The 27805-nt window shown below is 29.8% G+C and overlaps 1 protein-coding gene across 1 annotated transcript; it reads right to left on the bottom strand.

The window, feature by feature from the left end:
* Positions 1 to 422: 422 nt before the first annotated feature.
* LOC111278004 (beta-galactosidase 16-like) lies at positions 423 to 27735 on the bottom strand. Its single transcript, XM_022864444.2, has 18 exons — positions 27568 to 27735; positions 12061 to 12156; positions 11255 to 11367; positions 10641 to 10707; positions 10455 to 10547; positions 10058 to 10201; positions 9418 to 9512; positions 9091 to 9196; positions 8869 to 8953; positions 8459 to 8577; positions 8182 to 8346; positions 7889 to 8070; positions 7707 to 7798; positions 7209 to 7318; positions 6338 to 6442; positions 6100 to 6204; positions 1279 to 1424; positions 423 to 534 (listed from the first exon to the last, which is right to left on the bottom strand). The coding sequence occupies exons 1-18, from the start codon at positions 27733 to 27735 to the stop codon at positions 423 to 425; spliced, it is 2103 nt and encodes a 700-aa protein (XP_022720179.2).
* Between the last annotated feature and the right edge of the window lie 70 nt (positions 27736 to 27805).

Here is a 27805-nt window from a genome sequence, read left to right as displayed (position 1 = left end):
TACCTTAAACACTAATACTATTTTTATAACACTGAAGCTCACAACGTTTTTGAATGAAATATGGCCAAAAAATTCACAAAAAAATGATTTCTATATTTAGTATAATTGGGAGATAAAATGATGAAGATATAAAACAAGATCAGAAATGAATACCTAAAACACAAGCTAAAAAATATAAATTAAACCACTATATAAGAATTGATAATGATCGATATGCCTTGGCTTTTGAACAACTAAATACATGACTTTAGAAAGAAAAATATCTAAAAATTATAAATAATATCTTTAAACTTGAATAAAATATAGCCTAAACTTAATTATTGTTTTCAATTTTTGAAGAATTAATTTCTTTATCTCTCTTTTTCTTCTTTTTTTTTTTTCTCAAACAAGCAAAAAAAAAAAAATCAAAAAATTTAATTCTCTCAAGTGGTTGAAATAATGTCTAAGGATATTCCAAGAGGCAACCCATTTTCTTCTTCAAGAACAACTAGCAAGTTGTCTATAGGTTTGAGGAATGACCGAGGTACATGGTACCTAATAATACACATAATGATATTAATTAGTATATTACAAATTTCATTCATGTAAAATTTTTTTAAGTTATTTAATCAATAATATTTTAATTGATTCCTAGTAAGCAATTTTTTGGACAATTGGCATGCAATGAATTAATTTGTGGTTTTGCAAAAAAAAAAAAAAAAAGGTTCCATTGAAAGGAGTAATTGGTTATTATGATAATGGTAGACATAAGTTTTTGCTATATTATCCCTTAAATTTCATTCATATCCTTGGTTTAGTAAATACTTTTATTTTTTACTTTTGTTCTTTGTCTTTGGTTTTTCATTTATTTTTTGCTTTATCATTTTTATTAATTTTTCTGTCAAAAAGAGTAAAAAATAAAATTATTTACCATACTGAAATATCAAAGGAAAAAAAAGTATCTACCATACTAAACCTAATGATTTTTACCTTGATGCATGACATTTTTTTGAAAGCTAAACTTGAACTATATATAGAGAGGTAGATGCACCCTTTGTAATAAGTTGTACATGGACACACTTAAAAGTTGAGAAATAAAAAAAATGAAAAAATAGTTTTCTTAAAAACCTCCGTCAATATTTTTTTCGTCTATAAAATTAATAAATTTAGTAATAGTTTCTTTTATATATTATAAGTGGAAATTATTAAAAAAAGTCTTGGATCCATCATTTTATATATATATATATATGTAGGTCTGTATGTATGTATGAAATTATGTGAGAAGAATTTATAGCATACCAAGTTTGATAAGGTGTTCCTTGTGGTGTAAGAAATGAAACCCAATATCTGCCTATGCTTTGGCCATTAACCCATACTTCACCTTTCCCCATGGACCCAAGATTTAGTCCAAGCGAATCATCTCCTGCTGGTGCATCAAATGTAGTCTGTGACATTAAATGGAAATTTATGCATGCATGGTTAGCGTACGTTATTTTATTAAAAGCTTACTCATGAGAAAAATACATTCATAAATTAAGATTTCATTTGTTTTGTAGAAAATAATTTTTGAAAAATAATTTTTATATTTTTAAATATTTGTTTGATAAAAAACTAACTGATCAAAGAAAAATTTCATACTGATCAATAAAAAATAAGATAATTTTTTGGAAATTGTCTTACCTTTTTGAAAAGTGGAAGACAATTTTTAAAAAACTATATCTATCAATAGAATTACTTATCAATATATTTAAGCATAATTTTACTCAAATTAGATCTTATACCTAATTTTTTTATGCTCAAACTTAATTGATGCAATCTAAAATATTATTGTATTAATAAATAATATGTTTTTAAATTTTACTTAAAAAATTAAAATATTAATATTAAAAGTCTTTTAATATTTTAATTTTAAATATTTTTATAGTTTTATTGAAGTAAAACTTTGAAAATAATATTTTATATTCGAACTTGATTTGATTCGACTTAAAATATTATTATATTAATAAAAATATTTTATTTAATTTTAATTAAAATATTAAAATATTAGCATTCAAAATTTTTTTATATTTCAATTTTAAATATTTTTATTTTATGTATTATTAAACATAAATATTTTTAGTATTTCAATAATAAATAGTATTATATTATTATTTTAATAATAAATAATAACATATCTCATAATATTTTTATCATTTTAATAATTAATGTTAAATAATATAATAATATTATTTTCTTAATATGAATATTTTTAATAATTTCTTATTAATCTTTAGTTTAAACTATACACTTTTATATTTTTATTTGTTAAGGTATTTATATTACTATTTTAATAATAAATATAAATAAAAAATATTTTGTTATGATTTAATAATAGATACTTTCAATATAAAATATGAATATTTTAATAGTATAAATATTTTAATAATAAACATTATTATTTTAATATTAATAAAAATAATATTTTAAGAATAGTAATACTATTTTAAGTATTTTAAAATATTAATATAAAGAATAATAAAAGTTTTATTTTAAGTATTTTTATTTTAATATAATATTTTAATATTAAATATTATTATTAAAATATAATTATTCTTGAATATTAATATTTTTAATAATAAATAATTTCAATATACATTAATAATTAATATTTTTTAAATATTTTAATAGTTATATTAATATTATTTGAAAAAAAACATATTTTTTAGAAAATAACTAAATAACAAAAAATATTTTTCATTATCTCATCTAAGTAATAAAAAATCTTTACTTTCCAAAAAATATTTTTTGAAATCAATTTCAGTGAAACAAATGAAGCCTAAGTTTATAAATGTCATTTTCTAAGACTTTTAAAAAGATTGGATTTGTGCACTATGCTTAAATGATGCCATTATTTTAAAAAAAAAAAATTTAATTTAAGACTTCATAAATGACATGATATAAAATAAAAAATAGATGTAGGCTTGATTTGGATTGAAACGCACTCTTATTGGAGAATAAAACAAATACACACAGCACATTAATACACAAACAATAGGGTAGGCCTAAAACAAAAATCCTTGGTTCGATCCAATTCAAAATGATTTACTATAAATTCAATTCAGTTAACAAATAAATCTTTATAATTGTAATATTTTTGCAATGAAAAAAATTACAAAAAACTCCTTATTCAAAACTTAACCTAAATCTTAATTACACACTTTTAATAATCTATTGAATTAGCTATTATTTTGGTGTCTAACTATTTGGAATAATCCAACTAAAATCAAAACTTTTTATTTATAAAGATGAAACCTCTAATAACTCTACTAAATTTCTCATGTGTGATTCAAGACAAACTCTCAACTATTATAACTCTATTCAATTGTCAATATGGGATTAAAAGATTGAAGACAAATCTTAACAAATCTTCCATTAACTTGAATCTTCAAACACTTTGATAGCATCTATAAAACTGACCCTGCTTGCCTATCTTCTTTTTCTATATTGCTAGAATCCTAACAACTAAACCTCTATCAAGTATTTACAAGTGATTTTTAAACTTTTTCCTTTGCAAAACCACTCTATTATTCTTGTATACTTTTCATCAATCATTTTGTCCATCGTATGTATACCAATGAGAAGCTAACTCACCTAAGGTAATCAAATTATGGTTACAACTCGGTATGTACCTCACATGATGAAGAGTCATAATAGTACCATTATAAGATTTAAGGTGGACACTCCTAATACCTTGAATTTACGCCTTTTTCTTGTTTCCAACCACAACATCAACATACTTCTCATCTCTTCCAACTCTACAAAGTAACTCTTATAATTGTAAACATAGATAAAAGTAGCTGAATTTAAAATCTAACCTTTATTACTTTTCAATGTCTAAGCTTTATCCCTACAAGTCATCTAAATGAGACCACCATCAAACATAATAGCAATAGTGTCACTATTTCTTTCATTTGATTGATTCTCCTTATTCTCCCTTTTGAAAGTAACCATACTTAGATATGTCATTTTTTACCATAGTAATAACATTCTATATCATTATAATTTTTACCTTTTAACTTAGATCTTTCTATTGATCCATAAATCTTCTTTCAATCAGAACCCTCCATAGCTTGTACATTTCCTTCTAGCGATAAGTTTTTTATTCTCATAAACCTTTCATTATTATGCAATAGGGCAATAACATCATCCAACTTCAAAGTAGACCTACCTACCAACAAAATCTGAACTATAGGCTTATAGGACTTAGGTGAAAATGAAAACAAAATTAAAGTTTTCTTTTCATCTTTTAAATCATTAACAAAAAGAACCAGTAATTTTCATTCAAGTAACCATGGAGACTTGTACTTTTTTTTCATTTTTAGTGAATAAAGATACATCTTCAAACACAATTTGTTAATCAAGTCAACGTATAAATATCCTCAAACTTATCCCACAAACCCTTCAGAGTATTCTCAATCAACATATTTTACTTTTTCTAGGACTAAGGCCAATCTAATAGTACTAACAGCTTTCCTATGAATCCTATTCCAATTACTATCAGTCATTCCCTCATGCTTACCATTCTCTAATACCTAATCTAACCCTTGTTGCATTAATAGATCTTGAATCATACTTTGCCATAGTATAAATTACTCTTTTCATTAAAAAAATCTCAAACTTAGACATACTAGATATATCTTCAAACATTTTGAGATATTTAAGCCGTCTTCATGAAACTTGAACACTTTTTCAAATCATGCTTTTTTAGGTTTGTCTTTTCCAATGTCTTGATTCTTTCTCTAATACTACTTATTGGGGAACAAAACAAATATGCACAGCATACTAACACAAACAATTAAGTACGTATAAAACAAAAATACTTACTTTGGCCTAACCCAAAGTGACCTATTCCAAATCCAATCCAATTAACAAATAAATCTTTATAGCTATATGACTTTTGAAAGAAAAAAGTCACAAAAAGTCTCTTTATTCAAAACTTAACTCAAATCTTAATTGCACTATTTTAATAACCCATTCAATTAGCTATTCTTTTGGTGTTTAACAATTTGGGATAACCTAAATAAAACTATAGCATCTTATTTATAAGGGTGAAACCTTTTATAATTCTACTAAACTTTTTTTGTGGGATTTAATATAAATTCTCAACTCTTATAACTACATTCAACTTTTGATGTATGATTAAAAGATTCAAGATATATCTCAACACTTCGTAAGGGTGCAATTGCTATAAAATTTTATGCCACCCACAACTTTTAAATCTAAACATTGCTATAAATCAATGCATTTTGTATCAATTTATCATTGGAGGTGAAGGGTTCAAGTCACCAACCACACTTGCTTTATTTTTTTGGTTTTCGTTTTTCTCCTTTAATAAGTTAGCAACTTCAAACTTTTTTTTTTTTCATTTTGATTTTTGTTTAAATATAATAAAATAATTTTATTAATTTAATATAAAAATAAATTTTGTTATATAATAAATAAATAATTTTTATTATTATATAATAAACTAATAAATAAATTTTAATTATTTATTAACAAAACTATTATTTAATATAAAAACAATTTAATATTTTTTTTATTTATTAATTTTATAAATATTAAATCATTTAAAATTTTTATTATATATAATTTTTACTCAATGTCTTTAGTAGCCATTTTCTCTTCTCACTATAATTCATCTCACTAACTTCACTAATTTTTCATTCAAACACATATTTCATCATTAATTTTAATTCACTACTATAATAACTAATCTTATATCCATCGTTGTTTTTTATTTTATCAAAACCAATCTCCCCACTCATCCAAGTAAACGCATATGTATTCAATCTTATCAAAATCAATTTCCCCATTCATCCAAATGATCCCATAATTTTTTAGGGTTTCTAACTTCTGTTCCAAGCTTTTAATTTCCATCAAAGGGAAGTCTTCATCTAATATCGAAAAAGAATGTCTTTTTTGCTGAGAACAAACTTTTTTGGTGATAATATGTAAGTTCAATATAAGTCCTTTCTAAATCGACTTATAGTCTGCCCTAATCTTAAAATAAGAAAATCTCTCATCTTAAATATTTATGCACCAAAAAAACAAAGAAAAAAAAAGTCTTTGTCAAACATATACCTTGTACCATGTAAGGTCATTGCGAGAAGAAGTAAAATTTCTCCATTGAACTTTGCTTGAGGTTTGCTCCATATAAATTTGTAATTTTTCTCCTAACAGTCCAACCTATAAAAATGACGAAGAATTGACGAAAATGTAAATGGAGTATTCTTCAAGGGAAAAGAATTGCAATAATGTGATAAATGAAAGGCATGAGATTTTGACTTCAAAGAGACTTTGAAGTGACAAAATATGGTACCTGGTATCCCCCCGAATAGTTGGTCAAATCCTTCACACTTTGTACATCATGAATCGTTACCCTTCTTAGCCCGGCAACCTTACTCTCCAAATATGCTCCAGAATCCTTTACATCAAAAGGTAAACTTAGTATGTCAATGCTAAGATAATTGATAACCTTAAACTTGAAATTAGGCTATCTATATGCACTAGGCTATCCATCAAGCCTAAAGATCTGTCCAATATTGAGATGGTTTGGATAAAATTACAAAATAATAAAAAAAAAAGATTTGTTTGAAAACATGAGTTTGGACCAAAAAAAAAAGAGATCTATACGGATTTTGGTTGTATCATTTACAAAATTTGGAAGAATTTAACCAGACTTTAAAATCTGAATTATCAAGTCAGGCCAAGTTTGAACTTGCGTTTATTGTTCATATTATATCCAAATCTATCTTCAATTCAATCTGATTTAATTTGTGGACTCCGCAACTTAAAATGTATATTTTACAATTATCTACAATACTCAAAGGTAACCAACTCAAGGATGTCAAATTTGAGATGCATTTGCATAAAATTACAAAAAAAGATTAATAATTGTGAAAAAATAAGAATATATTGAAAGACTTGTGTATCGAATCATACAAATACCATAAATTTAAATACAACTAACTAGAGAGTAAACTAGGAAACTAAATATTCTTAAATTTAATCCCTATAATCAAAGAATTATCTATTTTGATATTTTGTCCTTAATTCTAGAGATACAAATTCTTAATTTTAAGGATACAGATATATATAGATTACAATCAGCAGATTACAAAATACAAACACTTGTAACTAAATGTTTTCCCACAATAATGATTGACAAGCCAAAGATAAAAAATTCGTACCGGTAAACCAACCATTACACTAAGGAGGGATATGTTGTTGCTGCCTTTGTTTAATGGAATTGTATTCTCTAGCGTGAAACGTGAGTTCTTATGATTTCCTTGGGCAGATCCTAACAAATTAAATTAATTAACATGTTAATATTGTTGAGATTTTATAGAATAAACAAAACAACCAATCATAATAATTATTTTCTTATTCGTTAGTTTATAATATGAGAGAACGTATATAAAAAAGAGTTTATATTTAATAAATTATTAGTGTATAAATTTTATATATTATAAGTAAATCATATGATATTATTTCATTAATGAAAAAAAATAAATAAATAATAATTTTTTATATTAATTTTAAAGATTTATGAAAATTAACGTTATTTATTAATGAGACGATATTATATGATTTATTGACAGTACATCAAATATAAAGGTAACCTATCAAAGATTCTATTAATATTATCTGTTTGTACAAAATAGTAAACTAGAATTAGACGTCCTTACCAACTAAAACACCATTGACAAATGCATGCAAAACATGCCCAGCCGAGTTCAACTTCAGCACTGCTTCACTATTCGATGATTCGTGTTGATAGCTGAAATTAAAGTGTGCCATATTTTACTAGATACCATATTTTACCATACTCTCTTCTGTATATTAGCTCGATTGGATAGAAAAAGAATACCTGAAAGTGTACCAAAGATAATCCGACATGTCTTTTGTTGTATTCATGTGCTCTAACAACTTATCGGATCTTAGTGATGTCTCTGCCAAGGTAGGAATAATGTCCCTGAATTCTTCCCACATTTCGAAATCATTGAACTTCTTGCCTGTTGTTATCAATCTCGTGTTGTTCTGAACACTTACCTATTTAACCCAAACATCAATAACAGAAAAACAAAATGAAATTCAATTATTGCTACAAAGAAAAAAACTTTTTTCAATTTGTTGTTATTATTTTAAAAATTTGAGGCTTGCCTTGGCAGTGTTGAAGGCCACGTTCTTGCAATCAGGTAAAATGCTAACTGAATTTGAAGTCAATTCATATGAAGAATTCTGAAAGAGCACAACAACAGTTTTTATATCGTCCTTGTTCACTAGAAAGGCAGCACATTCTCCCGAATTTCGTTGATATATGTAGCCCTACATAACAAAAATTTATTCAACATTGTTTTCCATTTTCATAAATACTGCAGCTGAACTAAAAAAAGAAAAAGAGAAGACTGCAAAAGGAGAGTCGGATAACTATTGTTACCATTTGTCGTTCACCAAGATATAGCATAGATTGTGTTCCAAATAAAATGGGATATGAACATGACTTAATTGCGGCATGCAACTCCTTCAAATGGCCCCATTTCGGCTGCCTAATGAAACCTGCATGAATTAAGTTAGCCTATTTGATGACTCCTCTAGCCTATTTCAATTATGTTAGTAAGTGTTTGTATTTTTCTTTACAAGGAATAAGCAGTGTAAGTGTAGAAACCTATTTTGTTTGGAATAGACAATGTTATTTCGAGATGATTTTAAAATGAATCTCGGTTTTTTTTTTTTTTTTTTGTATTTACACATACCTAATTTGTACCAATTAGAATATTTTAGTTGGATTTATTTTGTTGTTTTCATGTTCGGTAAATTTGAACTTTGTTTGCATGGACCATGACATACCATACTCGTCAAGAGGTGCATCGTCATAGTAGTTTGTTGTTGAGAATGCAGAGGCTGTTCTCCCAAAATTAGTTCCCCCTTGATACTAAGAAGAAACAAGAAAACAAGAAAACAAGAAAACGATGTCGTGTACAATCATCAGATGCAACTTCTAGCAAACCATGTAACCATAAAAAATATCTTCCCAAGGAAATTAAGAAATTATATAAGGGTTAGGAGTACCATGTAATAATTTACGAAAGTCCCATTCCTTGCAACAAACAGAGCGACTTGGAATGCAATGTCTTGGGGAGATCTTGTGTCTTGTTCCTTACCATATGCTTGATATCTTCAAGGGAAGCAGTGGCATTGATTATTAGATGCAAAATATGGCGTAAATCATTTGATAAAAGTAAGTGCGGCTTTCAAATTCAGAACTTAGATGTGCCGTGACATTCAACAATAATATTCCATTTTTGAGAGTGTGGAAAGGAAAATTAATGGGCTTAAATACAAAGTTGGCCTTCGAAGGTCGTTTAACCCCTACTCTTTTGTTCTGTTATCACATACCGAGATGTCCAATTTTCTGTCCAAATCCAAGGCTTGTTAGGTGAATTGGGACCTGGAAATGACTCCCCGCATTTCATCCCATTGCAAGTGTTGATCTGGACATAAAAAAGTGTATAAAAATTTTACTCAAAGTTGAATATTGTCTTTACTAGTTACGTTTATTACAAGCAAATACAAAATTCTAAGGTATCGTCTTGTTAATTTTGCTGCATTTGGACAGTCCAAATAAAAGCCATTGTTCAAGCCTGTTTTAAAGTTGTGAATGCCAGTTCATATATTGTTTATTTTGTTTCAATTTCTCATTTTATTTTCTTTCTTTAATTTTTTTTTATTTTAATCTTTAAGCTCCAGAATTTTAATCATGTTAATAGGAATTTTAGCTACATTCCATTATATAATTCAAGTCTTGTATTATATGTCGTAGGAGAAAAGCAAGGAATGAAGCAGCTCACAGGTTAATAAAGCATGGATTACGAAATGATGAAGGATTATATTGAATTGAGGAATGTCTTGGATTTTTACAAACAGTTGTAACAGTTGATGCATTTTTGATTCATTAATGAATGATAAGCAATTTATTTTTTAAAAAAGTAATTATTAAAAAATTATAAAACAAAATAAAATATGTAAGGGCACTAACCACGGGATCAGGAGCATCGTCTTGTTTGCACATCATCCAGGGGACCCCAGTTTGAAGTCCTACGGCCATTTGTGCTGCCCATTTCACGTATGGAGGTCCTTTCTCGTGAAATGCATCTTCCACTAATTGGTACTCATTCTCAATCTACTTAATTATTTAATAATAATAAAAATTAATAAAGAAATCATAATTAAGATTTTGTCACATTAATTAACAATTAATGTAAACTTGATAATTTTACGTATATATAATAATATAATATAAAACATATAAAAAATAATTTAAAATTTTAATAAAAACATAAATTATAATTTAATAATTTAACAAAAAATAATAGGATATATATATATGTAAATTTTTAAATAAATGGTTAATAATTGATAAATATACAAAGAACCTGTGATAGAATGATTGGTCCCCCTTGTGAAGCATACAAGTTTTCTGATATCATCATGTCTACTATTTTTGTGGTGAAATTCTGCATATGCAGCTGTGCCATCCATTAACAATGTGTCAAAACAAATAATATTCCGGAATCACCACTCATCATGAAACAGGGAGAAAAGTTTTCCAGTCATTATACCTTGAACGGTTCATTGTCACATCGGTAAACAATGCCTGGGACGTCATGCAACCAGAAAGGTAATCCACTGCAATAAAAATTAAATCAAGTTCCCATTAGCTTCTTCAAAAAATAAAAAATAATAATAATAAATAAATTTCGTAATTATTTGAATTCATGATCAAAATTATCATCATTTTTAGTAGCTAATCTAATTTTTTATATTACAAAAAACAGTTTTGAGAGAATTAGGAAATAAAAATTTATAAGAATCAAATCTTAATTTACGAGAAAAAATGAATAAATTATTTAAATTAAATTTTAAGATTACCTATATGAAATTTTATCATTATATCTTTTAATTTAATTCAAAAAATCAAAAGTTAGAACTTTGAATTACATTTTCTTTTGCAAAAATTAATAATGATCTTACAATTGTCGGTTAAGCATGCATTCAATTTGGAAGTTTTAAAGATTTTTCTAGGCAAATTAAAATCAAAATTTCGGCTGAATTTATATCATATATATATATATATATATATATTCATGTAGAGCGAATTCGTGCAACTCTATGAATTGATAATGCAAGAAGCAAGAAATGTCAATCAAATCAAAGTTTCAAATGTTCTCCTTACCCGTAATTCCATTCACCCTCAATAAAGGGCCCAACGCGGAGACTTGCATATAGGTCTTGTGCTTGGATTTCCTTAATGAACCCAACTAGATCAGCTCTCCCACTGAAATCGTACTGCATGGAGTAATAGTTTAAAAAATAAATAATTTTTAATATATATTTTTAAAAAATCAATAAATAAGTTAAATCAATAACTAATAAATTAATATATAACGTAATGAAACTCATACTAAGATATGGAACTTTAACTCAAAGTTTAAAAATTTTTAGGTGTTAAATTTTAGAATCAATATCAATTTAAAATCGATAATACCTGAAGTAATTTTTTTATGGATTTATGTGTTGGAAATGCTCTTAATTTAACTGATGTAAAATTTATCTAGTATATTATAATTAGTAATAATTCATTCAAAAAACTAAAAAATATACAATATTAAACCCATTTAAAAAAAATTAAGTGTTTAACTAGAAAATATGAAAGTTAATCAACGGAGGAAATAATTTTTTTTGACAAAATCAATATTTATTAGTTCTAATGATAAAAAACTTAATTTTTTAAAATAAGGTTACGATTTTAAATTTTATGAATAAAAAATTTTTTTTAAAAATTTATTTTTTTTATAAAATTTAATTCAATTTGATTTTGAATTAAATTAATTGAGATAAAAAATGATCACCGGATACTAAATGATCTCAGGTAAAAAAAACATTTTTGACAAAAGAAATTAAAACAATTTGAAAGATTGATGACCCAATTTTGAAATTTAAAACGATAAGGATAAAAAATGATAAAAGAGCTAACTTTACCTGGCCTTGTATGGGCTCATGAAGATTCCAAAACACGTAGGTCTGTATCACATCTATCCCTCCCTCTTTAGCTTTGGCTATTACTGATGGCCACATCTGCAAACACACTTCACATGCTTTCATTGGCTTTTAGGAAAAAAAAAAGTTAATAAGATACATTATCAATAATCTAATAACATTGTAACTAGAGGTATAATCGAGTTGTGTCGAATCGATATAGTGAGAAATTCAAACTCGACTTTTAACTCGTAGTTCGATATTCAATTTAAATTCAATCGAGTTTTATTTTTTTAACTCGAGTTTAATTCGTGATCAAATTCGAATTACTTAAATTCGTTCGATTAAATTTGAAAATATGTAAAAATAAATGCGATTCTTATATTCGACAAGAGCTCAATTATTTGTGCTCGAGTTCGAGCTAAAATTCGAGATATTTTATTAATTAAAATAATAAAAAAATTTAAATATAAAAATTCGATTAGATTCGCAAACTACTTAAGTTGAATATAAAAATACTCGAATTCAGTTCGATCGATGAGTAAAGTTACTCGAGCTCGAGCTCGATTCAATAATAATTGAACTGAATTTGAGTTTTATTCGAATCGAATCCGAATAACTTATAAGTACTAATTTATCATTTATATCTCTAACTGTATCTAGTCTCTAATGGGTAAAAAATAAAATTAATTAATTAATTATAGTTTAGGGGCATAAATTTCTTTACAAAAAATAAACTTCGGATTAAATAAAAACATTTGAACAAATACATCCAAAAGAATAAAAAGCCTCCATCCATTATTTGCAATATAAAAAGGTCATACTAACTTTTCGTAATTAAGAGTTTCAAATTTTATGATTCCATGCCCTAAAGAACTACTTTTACAAATTTAACCAAGGAAATAGTGCCCTTAAACTATAAAATATTTAGCTGAATTTATATGTTATTTTATTTTTAAAAATAAAATAAAAAACTGCAACGATCATCCATCATCCGTTGTCATCGATTGTAACTCCTAAATGACGTCTTCAACTCAAAACACCTATTTTTCTTTCTTTCGTTGTCCTTCTCACCTTGATCGGTTTATTTTCTCCAAATCCCTTTTTCCTGTGAAAATTAACAAAAATCCAAAACCCTAGAATCTAAGATCGTACTTTCGTTGGCCTTTATTCATCGTCAACGACTTTCCTCCTCCCTTCTTCCTTTCCACATAGAAATCTAAACCCAAGACCACCACGGCCACCGTTAACCAGTGGCTGGTGGCGACTATAACCAAAGGGAGCCCTGGCTCCCCTAACTTTTGAAAACTCTTAAAGACATACTATACACTATAATAATTTCATATGCATTTAAACTAAATTAGAATTGTTATTTATTATTTAATATTTTTATCTTTGACTTAATTTTATTGATTGTAATTTAAGAGAAATAAATTTTATTATTATTTATCTATGTGTTGTACTCACAATCATTATTCACAAATCTTTAAAAGTAAAAAACTTGTCACAAATATTAATCTACTGTCATGTAAACTTTAAAAAAAATAAATAAATAAATAAACTTGGTTTGGGAGTGGAAATAAAAAAAAAAAAAAAAAAAAAAAAAAAAAAAAAACAGGTTGGAATGGTTCATGGTTATGGCGGAATGGGTTGTTGCATTCAAGGATATAGTCAAAAATACTTAAGGAGATCGGTTTCTGATCATTGTCCCATGGTACTGTCATCTAACATGGTCGAGTGGGGTCTAAAACCATTCAAGGTCTGGGATTGTTGGTTCTCCAATAGCAAATTTATGAAGGAGGTAAAAGAGAAAGGGAAGCAGTCATTAGTTGCAGGAAAAGCAGGGCATTGTCTACGTGTAAAATTAATGAAGATGAAGTCCTTCATGAAGAAGTGGAATACTGAAGTTTTCGAAAATCTAGAGGAGAAGATTGTGACGCTTGAAGAGAAGGTCGACTATTTTGATAACTTGAATAATCAAAGGGATCTAAAGCTAATTGAAATTGAAGATCGAAAAAGGGCGTTAGAGGCGCTATGGGTCGTTCTTAAGGACAGAGAATCCGGTGAGGGCAAAAGTCGAGAATCATGTGATTAGAAGAGAGAGATAAAAATACTAATTTTTTTCATTATATGGCCAAGTTGAGGGCTTATAAAAACTCTTTGTGTGGGCTGTATGACAATGGTGTTTGGATATCAGATCCACGGAGAATCAAATCTCTGGTGCTGGAATTCTACAAAAGGCACCTCTCGGCTGATGAATGGACTCATAAGGATGTTGTTGGTCTGCCTTTTTGTAAACTCTCTAAAGAAGAAGTTGATTTCTTGGAGGCACCTTTCTTAGTGGAGGAATTGAAAGAAGCAATTTGGGATGGTGAAGGTTCAAAGGCCTCTAGCCTGGATGGGTATAACTTTTTTATAGGAAGGCATGAACTTTTTTGAAGGATGATCTAATGCATTTTCTGGAGGACTTTCATGTAGAAGCGAAATTGGAGAAAGGTTTAAATTCATTCTTCATCACTCTCATCCCTAAAGTGGAGAACCCTGTTGGATTTAAATGAGTATAGGCCAATTAGTTTGGTGAATTCTCCGTACAAAAATTCTCACAAAAATCCTAAAGGCTGAAAATGGTTATAGACGAATTGGTTTATGACACGCAATCGGCATTCATTGTTGGGAAGCAGATCATGGACGGAATCTTACTAGCTAATGTGTGATTTATTGAATGAAAAAAAACTCACAGCATATTAGATGAGTGATTTTAAAATTGGATTTTTAAAAAGCCTACGACTGTGTGAATTGGGGCTTCTTGTATCATGTATTAGAGTCCATGGGTTGTGGGGATAGGTGGATTAGATGGATAAAGGAATGTGTCTACTGTTAGGGTATCAATATGGTGAGTGGCTCTCCTACGGGTGAATTCTAGATGCAAAGAGGTTTGAGGCAGAGGGCCCTCTCTTACCATTCCTGTTTATACTAGTTAGCGAAACACTACACCTAATAACCAAAGCGAAGGCTCTCAATCACAAAGAAGGGGTTTTTTTTGTTTTGATTCTACTATGTCTCATCTCCAATTTGTTGATGACACAATTCTATTTTTAGATGCCAATGAGGAGGTCATTTACAATATGAAAATGACTCTAAAATGCTTCAAGTTGAGCTTCGGCTTGAAGATCAACTTTAATAAATCAGTGTTATATGTGATTGGGGTGAAAGAACCAAACGCCGATAACTTAGCCTCGATCTTCGACTATAGGTGTGGGAAGCTCCCTTTTCAATATTTAGGTGTCTCGATTGGCTCAAATCCAAGAATAATAAAGCTATGGAATCAATAATCAAAAGAATACAAAAGAGATTGGCCCTTTAGAGAAGTACCTATCCTTTGGAGGTAGAGTTATGTTGATCAATTTGGTATTATCTTACTTACCTATATATTATATGTCTATTTTTAAGCCCCAGATGGAGTTATTAAGAAAATCGACCAATTGAAGAGATCTTTTTATGGGGAGGGGGAGAGAATCAGAACAAGATTACTAAAGTCAGCTAGTTGGCAGTTTGCAAACGTGAAAAGTTTAGGGGATTGGGTATAAAAGATCTTCATGCAAAAAATTATGCTCTGTTACAAAATGGTGGTGGAGATATGCTTTTGAACCAAACTCGTTATGGAGAAGAGTGGTTGTTGCCAAATATGGGTTTTGTTAGAAAAATAGGGTCCAACTTCATGTAAGTGATTTTGGATCAAGTAAAGGCTATAGGCCTTGATCTTTCATTTTATACAGAGCCTTAGCTACTTAATAAAAAAATAGGTGGGGTTGTTTTAAGTGTGTGTCGAAAACCAAGTAAAGAAAGAAAAAAAGTCAAAAAAAGCAAAGAGAAAAAAAGAAGGGAAAGTTGGTTGAACGGAAGTCGATCCGTGGTCCGATTGAGTTAGAACCTTGTCAGGAGGTTTATGATTCAGAGTTCTACATTCTGAACGGTGAAGATCGGGTTTGAAGCTCTCTAGGAATAAATCCAGGGTGTATTTGTTGAGTCACTTATTTGGTGAGATTTCTCCAATTGTTTCTCTAGTTGTTGATTAGTTCTAGTTTTAGCTAAAGAAGAACTTTGTATACATATTATTTGATAGTGAAGATTTTTTTGGTGGTCCGTGATTTTTTTCCTGTACACTGGAGAGTTTTTCACGTAAATCTTGGTGTGCTTTATTTTTTTTTGCGTTTTTTTATTATTGATTATTGTCTATTACTTCTGTATTGTTGTGATTATTACTTCAGGCGCAACAAATGGTATCAGAGCGAGGGTTATTTTGAGACATCGATACAAAAGCAACCCAAGATAGAAGTAAATTCTGTTTGAAATCATAGAGGGTGATACAAGTTTCATGATAAAATTGACAGCATCGAATTATTCAATTTGGAAGCCTATGATGGAGGATCATCTATACTGTAAAGATTTGTATGAGCCAGTATTAGGTGATTCAGCTAAACCAGCAGATATGAAAGATGAAAGCTGAAAGAAGCTGGTAGAAAAATGTTGGTTACAATAAAAAAATAGATTGATATCAGCGTGTTTCATCATGTAGCGCAGGAGTCAGAGCTCACATTGTTTGAGAAAAATTGACAGCATTGTATGAGAGAAAAACATGTATGAATAAAGTTATGCTTGTTAAAAAGCTTGTAACTTTCTAGTATAGGGATGAACAATCTGTTACAAGCACTTGAGTGATTTTCAAGATATATTTAATCGAATGACTACTATGGAGCTTAAGATGAATAATGAAATAAAAACGTTATTTTTTTTTTGGGTTTATTGCCAGACAGCTGAAATACTCTAGTTGTGACTGTTCTTAATTCAGCTCCTGATTATAAGGTGACATTAGAGATGGTAAATGACAGTATGCTTAATGAAGAAGCAAGGTGAAAAGATGTGACCTTAAGAATCAAGCTCTGGTCACAGAGAACAGGGGTAGAAACATCGACAGAGGTCAGGACTCAAAAGGTCATGGTAAGTCTAAACATAGATCCAAGTCTAGAGGTAAGTGAAGTGTTTCTATTATGGTAAGGTAAGTCATATAAAACGAAATTGTAAGATCTTAAAGCAAAAGCGAAAAGATGAGAAAGATAAGAGTTTAGATGATGGTAATGTTGTAGCAGTGAATCAAATAATGATTCAGGTACTTTGATTTGTACACATGATGATTGTAATCATGTTAGTGATCTCGACATTGAGTGGATAGTTGACATAGTAGCGGCATATCATTGTGTTCCTAAGAGAGTTGTTTACAACTTATAAAGCAGGAGACTTTGGTTATACCAAGATGAGAAACAAGAGTGTGTCACAGATTGTTGGGATTGATGATATTATTGTACAAACTAGTACAGGTTGCATGTTGACTTTGAGGGATGTCAGACACATTTCAGATATGAGAATAAACTTACTTGCTATTAATGTCCTTGATAAGAAGGGATATGAAAGCCAACAAAAAAATAGATAGTGAAAGCTTCTCAAATGATCTATGGTAGTTACAAGGAAAAAATTATGCTGCACAATGTATAAGACATGGATGCAATTGAACGGTAACCAAGTAAATGTCGATGAAAATGATGATTCAGCAAACTTGTGGCACAGGAGGCTGGCACACATGAGTGAAAAGGGGTTACAGGTTTTGGCAAGGCAGTCTCTTATTCCCTTGACCAAAGGTATGTCTCTCGATTCATGTGATTATTATTTGTTTGGTAAGCATCATAGAGTTTCTTTTCGTAAAAGGTCTCAGAGAAAAGAAAATAAATTGAAATTAATTTATTCTGACGTATGTGATCCTATTGTGGTTGAGTCATTAGGTGGTAGCAAATATTTTGTTACTTTTATTAATGATGCTTCACATAAGACTTGGATGTATATGTTGAAATACAAAAGTTAGGTACTACAGTATTTTAAAAAATTTCATGCCATGATTGAAAGGATGACAGGGTTACCCTTGAAGTGTATTCAAACTAATAATGGTAGGGAATACACATATAAAGGCTTTGAAAAATATTGGTCAAAGCATGGGATCAGGTATGAGATGACAGAACCTGAAACATCACAGTATAATGGTATAGCTGAAAGAATGAATCATACCATTGTGGAAAAAGTCAGATGTATGTTGAGGATGGTAAAATTACTAAAGCTATTTTGGGTTGAAGCAGTTAACACGGCTTGTTATTTACTTAACAGATCACCATCAATTCCTTTGGGCTTTGACATTCCAGAAAGAGTGTGGACAGAAAAAGATACTTCATACTCTTACTTGAAAGTTTTTGGGTGTAAAGCATTCATGCATGTGCCGAAAAAACAGAGATCAAAGCTTGACAGTAAAGCCACACAGTATGTGTTTGTAGGATACGGTGATGAGAAATTTGATTACAGGGTATGGGATCCAATAAAAAAAAGATAGTCAGAAGTAGAGATGTGGTATTTCATGAAAAAGAAACCATAGTAGACCTTGAGAAAAATGAGAAGACTACACGGATTACTGTTAAGTGTGATATTTCAACACCAACAGGGATTCCACAGGAAAGAGCCACAGATGGTGAAAATGAGTAAGAAATAGAACTTGGGAATATGAATGAGCCAGCCACAGTTGGTGATGAGCCAGATGTAATTAGTTTTGAGCAGGAGGAGTAATCTTTTCTACTTGAGAGTGTTGAGCAGGGGGAGCTACTTTTGGCATCAAGTGATGTAGAGTCTCAACCCAGGAGATCTACTAGAGAACGTAAGCCATGTACCAGATATCCAAGTTCAAATTTTATTTTAGTTACCAGTGAAGGAGAGCCAGAAAGCTTCCAAGATGTGCAAGCTACTCCGGATAAAAAGCACTGGTTAAAAGTAATGAAAGAAGAGATGGAGTCATTGCGAAAGAATGGTACTTATGATCTTGTTAAACTTCCAACAGGGAAGAGGCCATTAAAGAATAAATTGACGTTCAAGTTGAAAAAGGATGGTGACAAACTAGTGAGGTACAAAGCTCGATTGGTAGTAAAAGGTTTTTCTTAGAAACCATGCATCGATTTTGATGAGATTTTTACTCTAATTGTAAAGATGAGTTCTATTCGAGTGGTACTGGGATTAACAGTTAGTTTGAATCTTGAGTTTGAGCAACTTGATGTTAAAACTGCATTTTTGCATGGTGATTTACAAGAGGACATTTATATGAATCAGCCTGAGAGTTTTGAAGTGAAAGGAAAAGAGCACTTAGTTTGTAAATTGAAGAAAAACTTGTATGGCTTAAAACAAGCTCCACGACAGTGGTACAAGAAGTTTGATTCTTTTATGGTGAGTCATAGCTATAAAAGAATAGCAGCGGATTTTTATGTGTATGTTAAACAATTTCCTAATGGTAACTTCATTATTCTATTATTATATGTTGATGATATGTTGATTGTAGGACAAGATGCTAGTATGGTTTGCAGGTTGAAAGAATAATTGTCTAAGTCCTTTGATATGAAAGATTTAGGTCCAGCAAAGCAGATTCTTAGTATGAACATTATCCGAGATAGAAGAGCTGAAAAGTTATGGTTGTCACAGGGAAAGTATGTTGAATGAGTGTTTGGTAGATTCAACATGCAACATGCTAAATCAGTTAGCAGTCCATTTGTCAACCATTTTCATCTAAATAAGAAATTTTATCCAGTGTCTAAGGAAGAGCAACTAGCTATATTTAATATTCCTTATTCTTCTGCAGTCGATTCTTTAATGTATCTTATGGTTTGTACAAGGCATGACATTGCTCATGCAGTTGGTGTAGTGAGTAGATTTCTTTCTAATCCGAGAAAGGTTCACTGAGAAGCAGTGAACTAGATTTTTAGATATTTGAGGGGTACCTCAAAAATGTACTTGACTTATGGAGTTTCACAATCAGTTCTAAAAGGGTTTACTAATGCTAACATGGTAAGCGATCTTGATGGTAGGAAATCTACTTCAGGGTATTTATTCATTTTTGTAGGAGAAGCTGTATCTTGACAATCTAAGTTGCAGAAGTGTGTTGCTTTGTCAACTACAGAGGCTGAGTATATTACAGCAACCGAAGCATGTAAAGAAATGCTTTAGATGAAACGTTTTCTTCTTGAATTGGGGTTGAATAAGAAAAAGTATGTGGTATTTTGTGATAGCCAGAGTGTTTTAGATTTGAGTAAGAATATCATTTACCATGCTAGAACAAAGCACATTGATGTTAGATATCATTGGTTACATTCAGTGATTGAAAAACAGCAGATGCTATTGAAGAAAGTCCATACTGATAAGAATGTAGCAGATATGTTGACTAAGATACTTCCCAGAAAAAGCTTGAGCTTTGCAGTAACTTGGCCGGAATGAGTTCCCTGGCCAAGGTAAGTTCCAAATGAAACTGCTATGGTGATGAATCTCCTCCTAATGGGGTTGGAGGGGGAGATTGTTAGGAAAATGGGGTTCAACCTCATGTAAGTGGTTTTAGACCAAGTAAAGGCCATGGGCCTTGATCTTTCATTTTATACAGAGTCTTAGCTACTTAATAAAAAATAGGCGGGATTGTTTTAAGTGTGTGTCAAAAACCAAGTAAAGAAAGAAGAAAAGCCAAAAAAACAGAGAGAAAAATGAGAAAGGAAAGTTGGTTGAACGGAAATCGATCCGTGGTCCGATTGAGTTGGAACATTGTCAGGAGGTTTATGATTCAGAGTTCTACATTCTGAACGGTGAAGATCGGGTTTGAAGCTCTCTAGGAACAAATCCAGGGTGTATTTGTTGAGTCACTTATTTGGTGAGATTTCTCCAATTGTTTCTCTAGTTGTTGATTAGCTCTAGTTTTAGCTAGAGAAGAACTTGTATACCTATTATTTGATAGTAAATATTTTTTTGGTAGTCCGTGATTTTTTCCCTCTACACTGGAGGGTTTTCCATGTAAATCTTGGTGTGCTTTATAAATCTTGGTATGCTTTATTTTTTTTTGCATTTTTTATTATTGATTGTTGTCTATTGCTTCTGTATTATTGTGATTATTGCTTCATGCGCAACAGGTTTGGCCTCCGAAATTGCATACCTTGTGAATCGTACAAAAACAGAATGTCTTGACTATGAAGAGATGTGATCAAGTTAGCTAGTGTGAGTCTTATCAAAAAGTTTGTTGGTGGTGAGAGTTGTAGATGGCCTATTGGGGAATGGGACTGATATTTTATTCTGGATCGATAAATGGTGTGAAGAAAGACCTTTAAGACCAGTATTCCCAAGGCTATATATGCTGGCAGTAGACAAGAGAGCTAAGATGTGTGAATATGCATATGAAAACAGACTGAGTCATCAATAGTGGGAAAACTATTTAAGAAGGCAACTTTATGAATAAGAAGCAGTGTGGTTAAGGGAGCTGCACAGGTTGATTCAAGGGCACGTTTTGATGCGCTAAAAAAATGACAAGATTGCTTGGGAACATGATAGGCTAGGTAAGTTTTCTGTCAAAAAAGTCTCAGAATTACTTATCCAGGATGATAATCATGTGGTCTTGCCTGAGTTCTGTCAGATCTGACAATTTAAAATTCCTCCCAAAGTTCGATGCTTTCTATGGCTGTTAGTTTTGAATAGAATCACTAACAGGCATTTCTGAGAAGTAGAAGAATTCCCTTAGAAGTGTCTCAATGCCACTGCCCTTGGTGCAATAGTGTGGAAGAAAGCACGAACCATATGATGTTTACCTGCTCTTTGATGTTTCAATTCTATTGTGGCTTTCAAAATGGTGGAATATTAAGTGATGAATTCCATTGTTCCTATATTCATTTATACTACAATGCTTTGAGACCCCTATTACTGTGTTGTCAAAATCATGGTGGTTAGCTGTTATTATTGGTTAAACTACCATCACTAACATGAATCAAAGCCGCGTGTGATGATAGCTTTCTACAAGATTCAATGTGGGAGGTTGACCTGCTAGCTTGTGCCCTAAGAACTCGTACTATAGTGGTTAGACCCTCAGTATCTTGGTGTCCCTCGGAAGAAGTTTGATTGAAAGCAAATGTTGACGGCCCTGCGAAGGGGTCGCCTGATCCAGCGGGTTGTAATGGTGTTGTGAGAAACTCTAACGGTGAACTGGTGGCTATGTTTTCATGCCTCCTGGAATACAACATTTGAATATGGCTGAACTCTTTGCAATCAAATTCGTATTTGAAGTGTTCATAAAATTAGAAAAGAGAGCATGCAGAGGCCTTATTATTGAATCAGATTCAATGGTCACGATAACAAATAAGGAAAGAAAGCTCAGGAAACTTTATCACATATTTCTGGAAATTGAAGAACAAATGTTTGGAATTGAGAATGTAGAGTTTGTTAAGGTATTTAGAAAGGCAAATGGTATGGCAGACACCTTGGCAAAGGCAGGGGTTGATAGAATGGAGAATTTTTTTGGCATGGTGGTAATCATTACCGGTTTGTCTTGTCAGTTGGAAAGTGAGTGTTTGGTCTACGAAGTTACTGTAATATGCTTAGTTTTTATGTTTCCTTGCCCACTGCCTTCAGGACAAGCAATCTTAGGTGTTATGCTGTAAGCATACTATCTTGTATTAATAACACCATGGCTTAGCTAAAAAAAAAATTTTTTTTCTGGTTTTCTTAATGAAATTCTAAATCTTCAACCAAGAACCAAAGGTGTATTGTTTTTCTTCTTAGCTCACTGCATTTATTTTTTCATATTTTTGTGATCATTTTTAATTTTGTTCTGTTTGATAAATCTTTAAATAAACTATATTAACTATTCAAATTCTTCATTTTTCTTAAAGTATAAGTGCTCAACAAATATACGATAAACATAGGCATGGAGTAGGACAATATAGATATCTGAAAATTTTTTGAAAAAAAAAATGTTAGACATATATCTATAATTAACACTCACTATTGAGTTTGAGTAACATAGCAAATAAAAAAAATCTACAATCTTAATTGGCCCCCTCAAACCAAATATCAAGATCAGCCATTGCCGTCTATAATGGTTTTTCTTTCCCCTTTCTTTCCTTTTTCTTGGTTTATTTCTCTTCATTTCCACTCAAGCTACCATTTTACTCAAACTCAAGTTCCTTAGACTTCTGTTGGCTCTGATTTCCATTATGGCAATGAGAATATTAAGGTTTTTTTTTTTTTTTTTTTTTTTTAAGGTTGGTGATGTTTGTTGGAGGTTTGGATGCTCAAGTGAGAATTTCCAGTTTGAAGCAACTTAAGAATTTTTTTATTTTTTTCTTTTTGAAATATGAAGAAATGACAAAAAAAGAGATTAAATAACAAATATGTGAAAAAAAAAAAGTTACTGTACTTAGGACTTTTATATTATAAAAGCGGTTCTTTAGGCTTTAGAAATTGCATAGTGCTTTTGAAAGCATTAAGGAGAAAAACTTTATAACTTTGTCTTTCATTTTAGGTGGAGAGAGTGTGTACAAAGGTTTTTGGGTTGGTTTTGGTTACCATTGAGAGAGATCTTATTGTATTTAAGTTTATTAATAGTAGAAGAATTATTTTTTCCATGGAACTAGGCAAGTGATCGAGCTACGCAAATTATTACGTGTTTTGTTTACTTGATTTCTTTATGGATTTTTCTTTTGTTGTTTCTTGGGAAATTTTTAAACAAGTGGTATCAGAATTTTCGTAACAATTAAGAGAGATCTTATTGTATTTTATCTTCTTAATAGTAGAAGAATTATTATTATTTTTTTTTTGTGGAAGTAGCTACGCAAATTCCTATGTGTTTTGTTTACTTGATTTCTTTGTGATTTTTCTTTTGTTGTTTCTTGGAAAATTTTTAAACATAGAGCTTTGGATTCTTTATATCAAGATTTATCAAAAGATGTTGAAAATTATTAGTTCTATTATTTTCACATTTGAAAAGTTTGACAAAAGACTAGTTCCCGCAATGGTAGAGAATAGTGAAAGATCTTTTTGTGTAGCAGGGCTTAATGCTCCCTTTTGTAGGGAAGGAGAAATGGTAATCAAATGACACGGAGGATGGTGAATGGGCAGAGCTGAAGGCAAGGTGTGTTACCACCATTCGACTTTGCATCGAAAACAATGTGTTAATCACATTGTCGACAAGGAGTCTGCTTTAAAGTTTTGGACAAAGTTGGAAAAGATTTATTTGGCCAACAAGTTGCATGTGATGCGAAAACTGTATTGATTAAAGATGTAGGACAGTGGAGACCTTATGAAGCACATGAATGAATTCGACAAGATCATTGATCAGTTGAAGAAGGTTGATGTGAAGGTTTAGAAAGAGGAAAAGGCACTGTTATTCCTCGCATTGCTTTCGAATTCCTATGAGTTAATAGTGGGATCTCTAATTTGCGAGAAAGATAAAATAACATTAGAGCAAGCACAACAGCGTTGATGCTTGGTGATGCTCAAAAGAAAAGTAAGAAAAGCGATAAGGATTCACTTGACCAACATTGGTGACCAAGTTCGAAAGAGCAAGTCAATCGGTAAAGGATCTAAAAGTGGCAAGTCTAGATCCAACATTATTCAATTTTTTTATGCAAAGGATATGGATAAATTCAATTAGATTGTCCTACAAAAGGGTATGAAGGTAATGGAAACAGCGGTGAGTATGCTTACGCAGCTGCTAATGATAATTATAATGATATTGTCCTTGTGATTTTTAAAGGTATGGATGCAAATTCTAGTAATGGTTGGTATTTGGATTCTGCTTGTGTTACTCAAATATGCTCCCAAAAGAATTATTCTGATTTGCTTCATGGAGTGGCAAAAAATTTGACTGCAGGTGACAAATCTATTGTGAAGGTCGTGGGTCTTGGAGTTGTGAAAATCAAAATGTATGATGGTGTTGTGCACTCTTTGGGTGATGTGGCCTATGTCCCAAGGACGTTTAAAAATCTAATATCATTGAGCCTGTTAGACTCCAAGGGGCATGGATATTTTGTCAATGGTGGAGTGGCAAAAGTTACACAGGGTGATATGATCTTGATGGAAGGGAATTTGCATAATGATTTGTATCATCTAAATTGTGAGGTCTCGAAGGAATGCAACCTATCGCAGTCGGATTTCATTCACCAAGGAGGTGATGAAAAGTTCTCTTGCTGAATGTGAGAGGATTAAAAATCATGCCAATGTTGGTGAATTGGCGGGGTCATCCCTTCTTGTTAATAGCAAGAATTCTCAACTATGCAAATATGAATTATATAATTATAATGCTTTGAAATTTAGATATTTTTACCTGTCAAAAGAAATATGAATACACATTAAAATTTTTATTTTTGTTTTATTTATTTTTATTTTGTTATTTATTGATTTGTTTACTTTTTATTTACATACTTATTTAAATTTTTAGATTAGGAATATGTTTTAATCATTTAATAATATAAAAAAATTAAAAATACAGGTTAAACAAATAAATTTGTAAATGTTTTATACTAATATTTATTTATTTGTATGATGTAAATTTTATAAAATTTTGAAAATAAATGAAAAGTTTTCCAATGATTAAATTAAAAGAAATTGCATATCGTGATCTTAAAATCTTATCAATAGTGTTAGAAAAACTTTTGAAAATATTCTAATAAAAGACTTTTTAATTTACTTTTTAATAGAATAATTAGTAAAAATAAAGGTTAGTAAAATCAAAATAAAAAAAAAAAAAACAAACTTTTTCCATAAATAAAAAGTGAAATAAGTTGTTAAGTTTGATAAATCATAATGTTGGCCTTTAATTGAATGCGACATAATAAGTTGGACTTAGATTGGATTTGAAAAAGAATGTAGGTATTTGTTTGATATATATTTATAATTAGGTGTATTTTTTATGAATTTTGAGTTTTCATAATTCAATATCTATAACGGAATAAAATAAAATCTTAAAATATTAAATAAGAGAATAATAATGATAAATATAAAAATAAATATGAAAACATAAAAATAAAAAATAAAATTACTATTTTTTCTTTCTTTTTTTCTTTTTTGTTTTAAATATTTTTACAAAGAAAGCTTATAATTTACAACAAGTTTGAAATCATACATTTGATCAAATATTTAGTAAAATTACAATACTTATAATACAGTATGAAAAATTAACAAAAAAATGGATTCATAATATATGAATACTATATATATTCTAAATTTAATATTTTTATAATATTTTTATCTTTTATTATTTAAAATTAAAATAATTATAAATATATTCAAAATAATAAAAAAATTTTACAAAGAATAATCTACACTAACATAGTGAGAGTGGCTAATTCTAATTCTTTTTAAAGTTCACAAACTATGTTAGATGTTTATGATGTGTCTTAAAAGGTTTTTTCAGATGGAGCACATGATTTGACATGTGTTGTCCCAAAAAAACCTTAAAAAATATGGCAACTTGCCGGTTCTGAATGCTGTTTCCTGGATTTAGAAATGGAAGCAGCCAAAGATTGCATATTGGATGATTAAACAAATACAAGATTGGCGAAATAATCAATGACAAAAGTTTAAGAAGTCATAGGCAGAAAGGAAAACGTAGCAAATACTCCAGACATCAGAGTTTTCTTCCAAGCAATAGTTTCCAGTTAACAGTGCCCGTGACATTTATCTTTGTTTTTTTTTTTTTTTTTTTTTTTTTTTGCTATTGTTTTATTGGTATATTTTAAAGTATTTAACTGTTACGGAGTTCGTTCTTTTTCTTTTAATTAGATAAATTATTTTTTGTTTTTTTTTTGTTCTCAAGTGGATGTTTTGTATTGCTTCTATTAATTGTATCGAAATTCTATTTACTAACTTTTGCTAGCTTTGTAACCTCTTGATTGTTTTAATAAACTTGACATTAAAAAAAAAAAAAAAGCAATAGTTTCTACTTTCCTATACTAATAAGATCCTAACATCAAATTTATAAATCTTTTGAATCTAACATGTTCTTGATATCTCAAAAACTTCTTAAGAAATTCAAGCAGAAATCCTGCGGAAAAGAGGTCAACTTAACTTTTCTAACCTTTTTATTTTTCTAGCCTATTCATGTTTAAAAGAATAATTTTTTAATTTTATTATTGAAAAAATTAAAATTATTAGTATTATTCACTATATTGACCCCTTTCATGATCTTGTTGACTTCTTTCAAAGATGTATTCAAATCTAAGTATCTATACTAATATTAAAGTTGCTAAAACCAAAGTTAATTTATATAATAAAATAAAACCAGTTATTCACAAATGGTTTGTAGGATCATTTATTTCTTTAGGAGTAATCAAACTATTCACAAATGGTTTTCATTATAATTCTCTTTGAGATAAAAATACTTTCTTGTCAAATTCACTACAAAAGAATGAACATAAAAGCTTTACTTGGTAAAAGAGATGGAAAAGAGTTAAAATTTATAATTATTTTTTTATTTTATACCTTAATCATTATATTAATAAATTTTTATCTTACTCTTTTTCGTTTCTTTTTTATCAAACAAAGCCATAGCGTATGATTTTCCATGATGCAAAAGGTATGTAGACATGCTTGAAAGTGCGAGGAACTTGGGTAGAAAGATAAATGTACCTCAGGAGTGCTTCGAGGATAGTGTATAGAACCAGAAAATAGAAGCTTTCGCTGTCCTTGAATGATCAATGATCTGCCATCGTAACTTACGTCTCCTCCTTCAACGACAACACTAGCCACAACCACAAGAAGCACAAGTACTAGCAACCCAAACAGCCTGATTTCCATCCCTAATTCACACTACAAATTGATGCAATTTTCACTCGATTATAAGCCAAAAGGAAATGAAGCACATTTA

The sequence above is a fragment of the Durio zibethinus genome, chromosome 7, assembly GCF_047325235.1.
Source record: "Durio zibethinus cultivar Kanyao isolate XHJ-2024 chromosome 7, ASM4732523v1, whole genome shotgun sequence".
Lineage (NCBI taxonomy): Eukaryota > Viridiplantae > Streptophyta > Magnoliopsida > Malvales > Malvaceae > Durio > Durio zibethinus.
The sequence above is the reverse complement of the archived record's forward strand: the minus strand, read 5'-3'. Positions and strand labels throughout refer to the sequence as shown.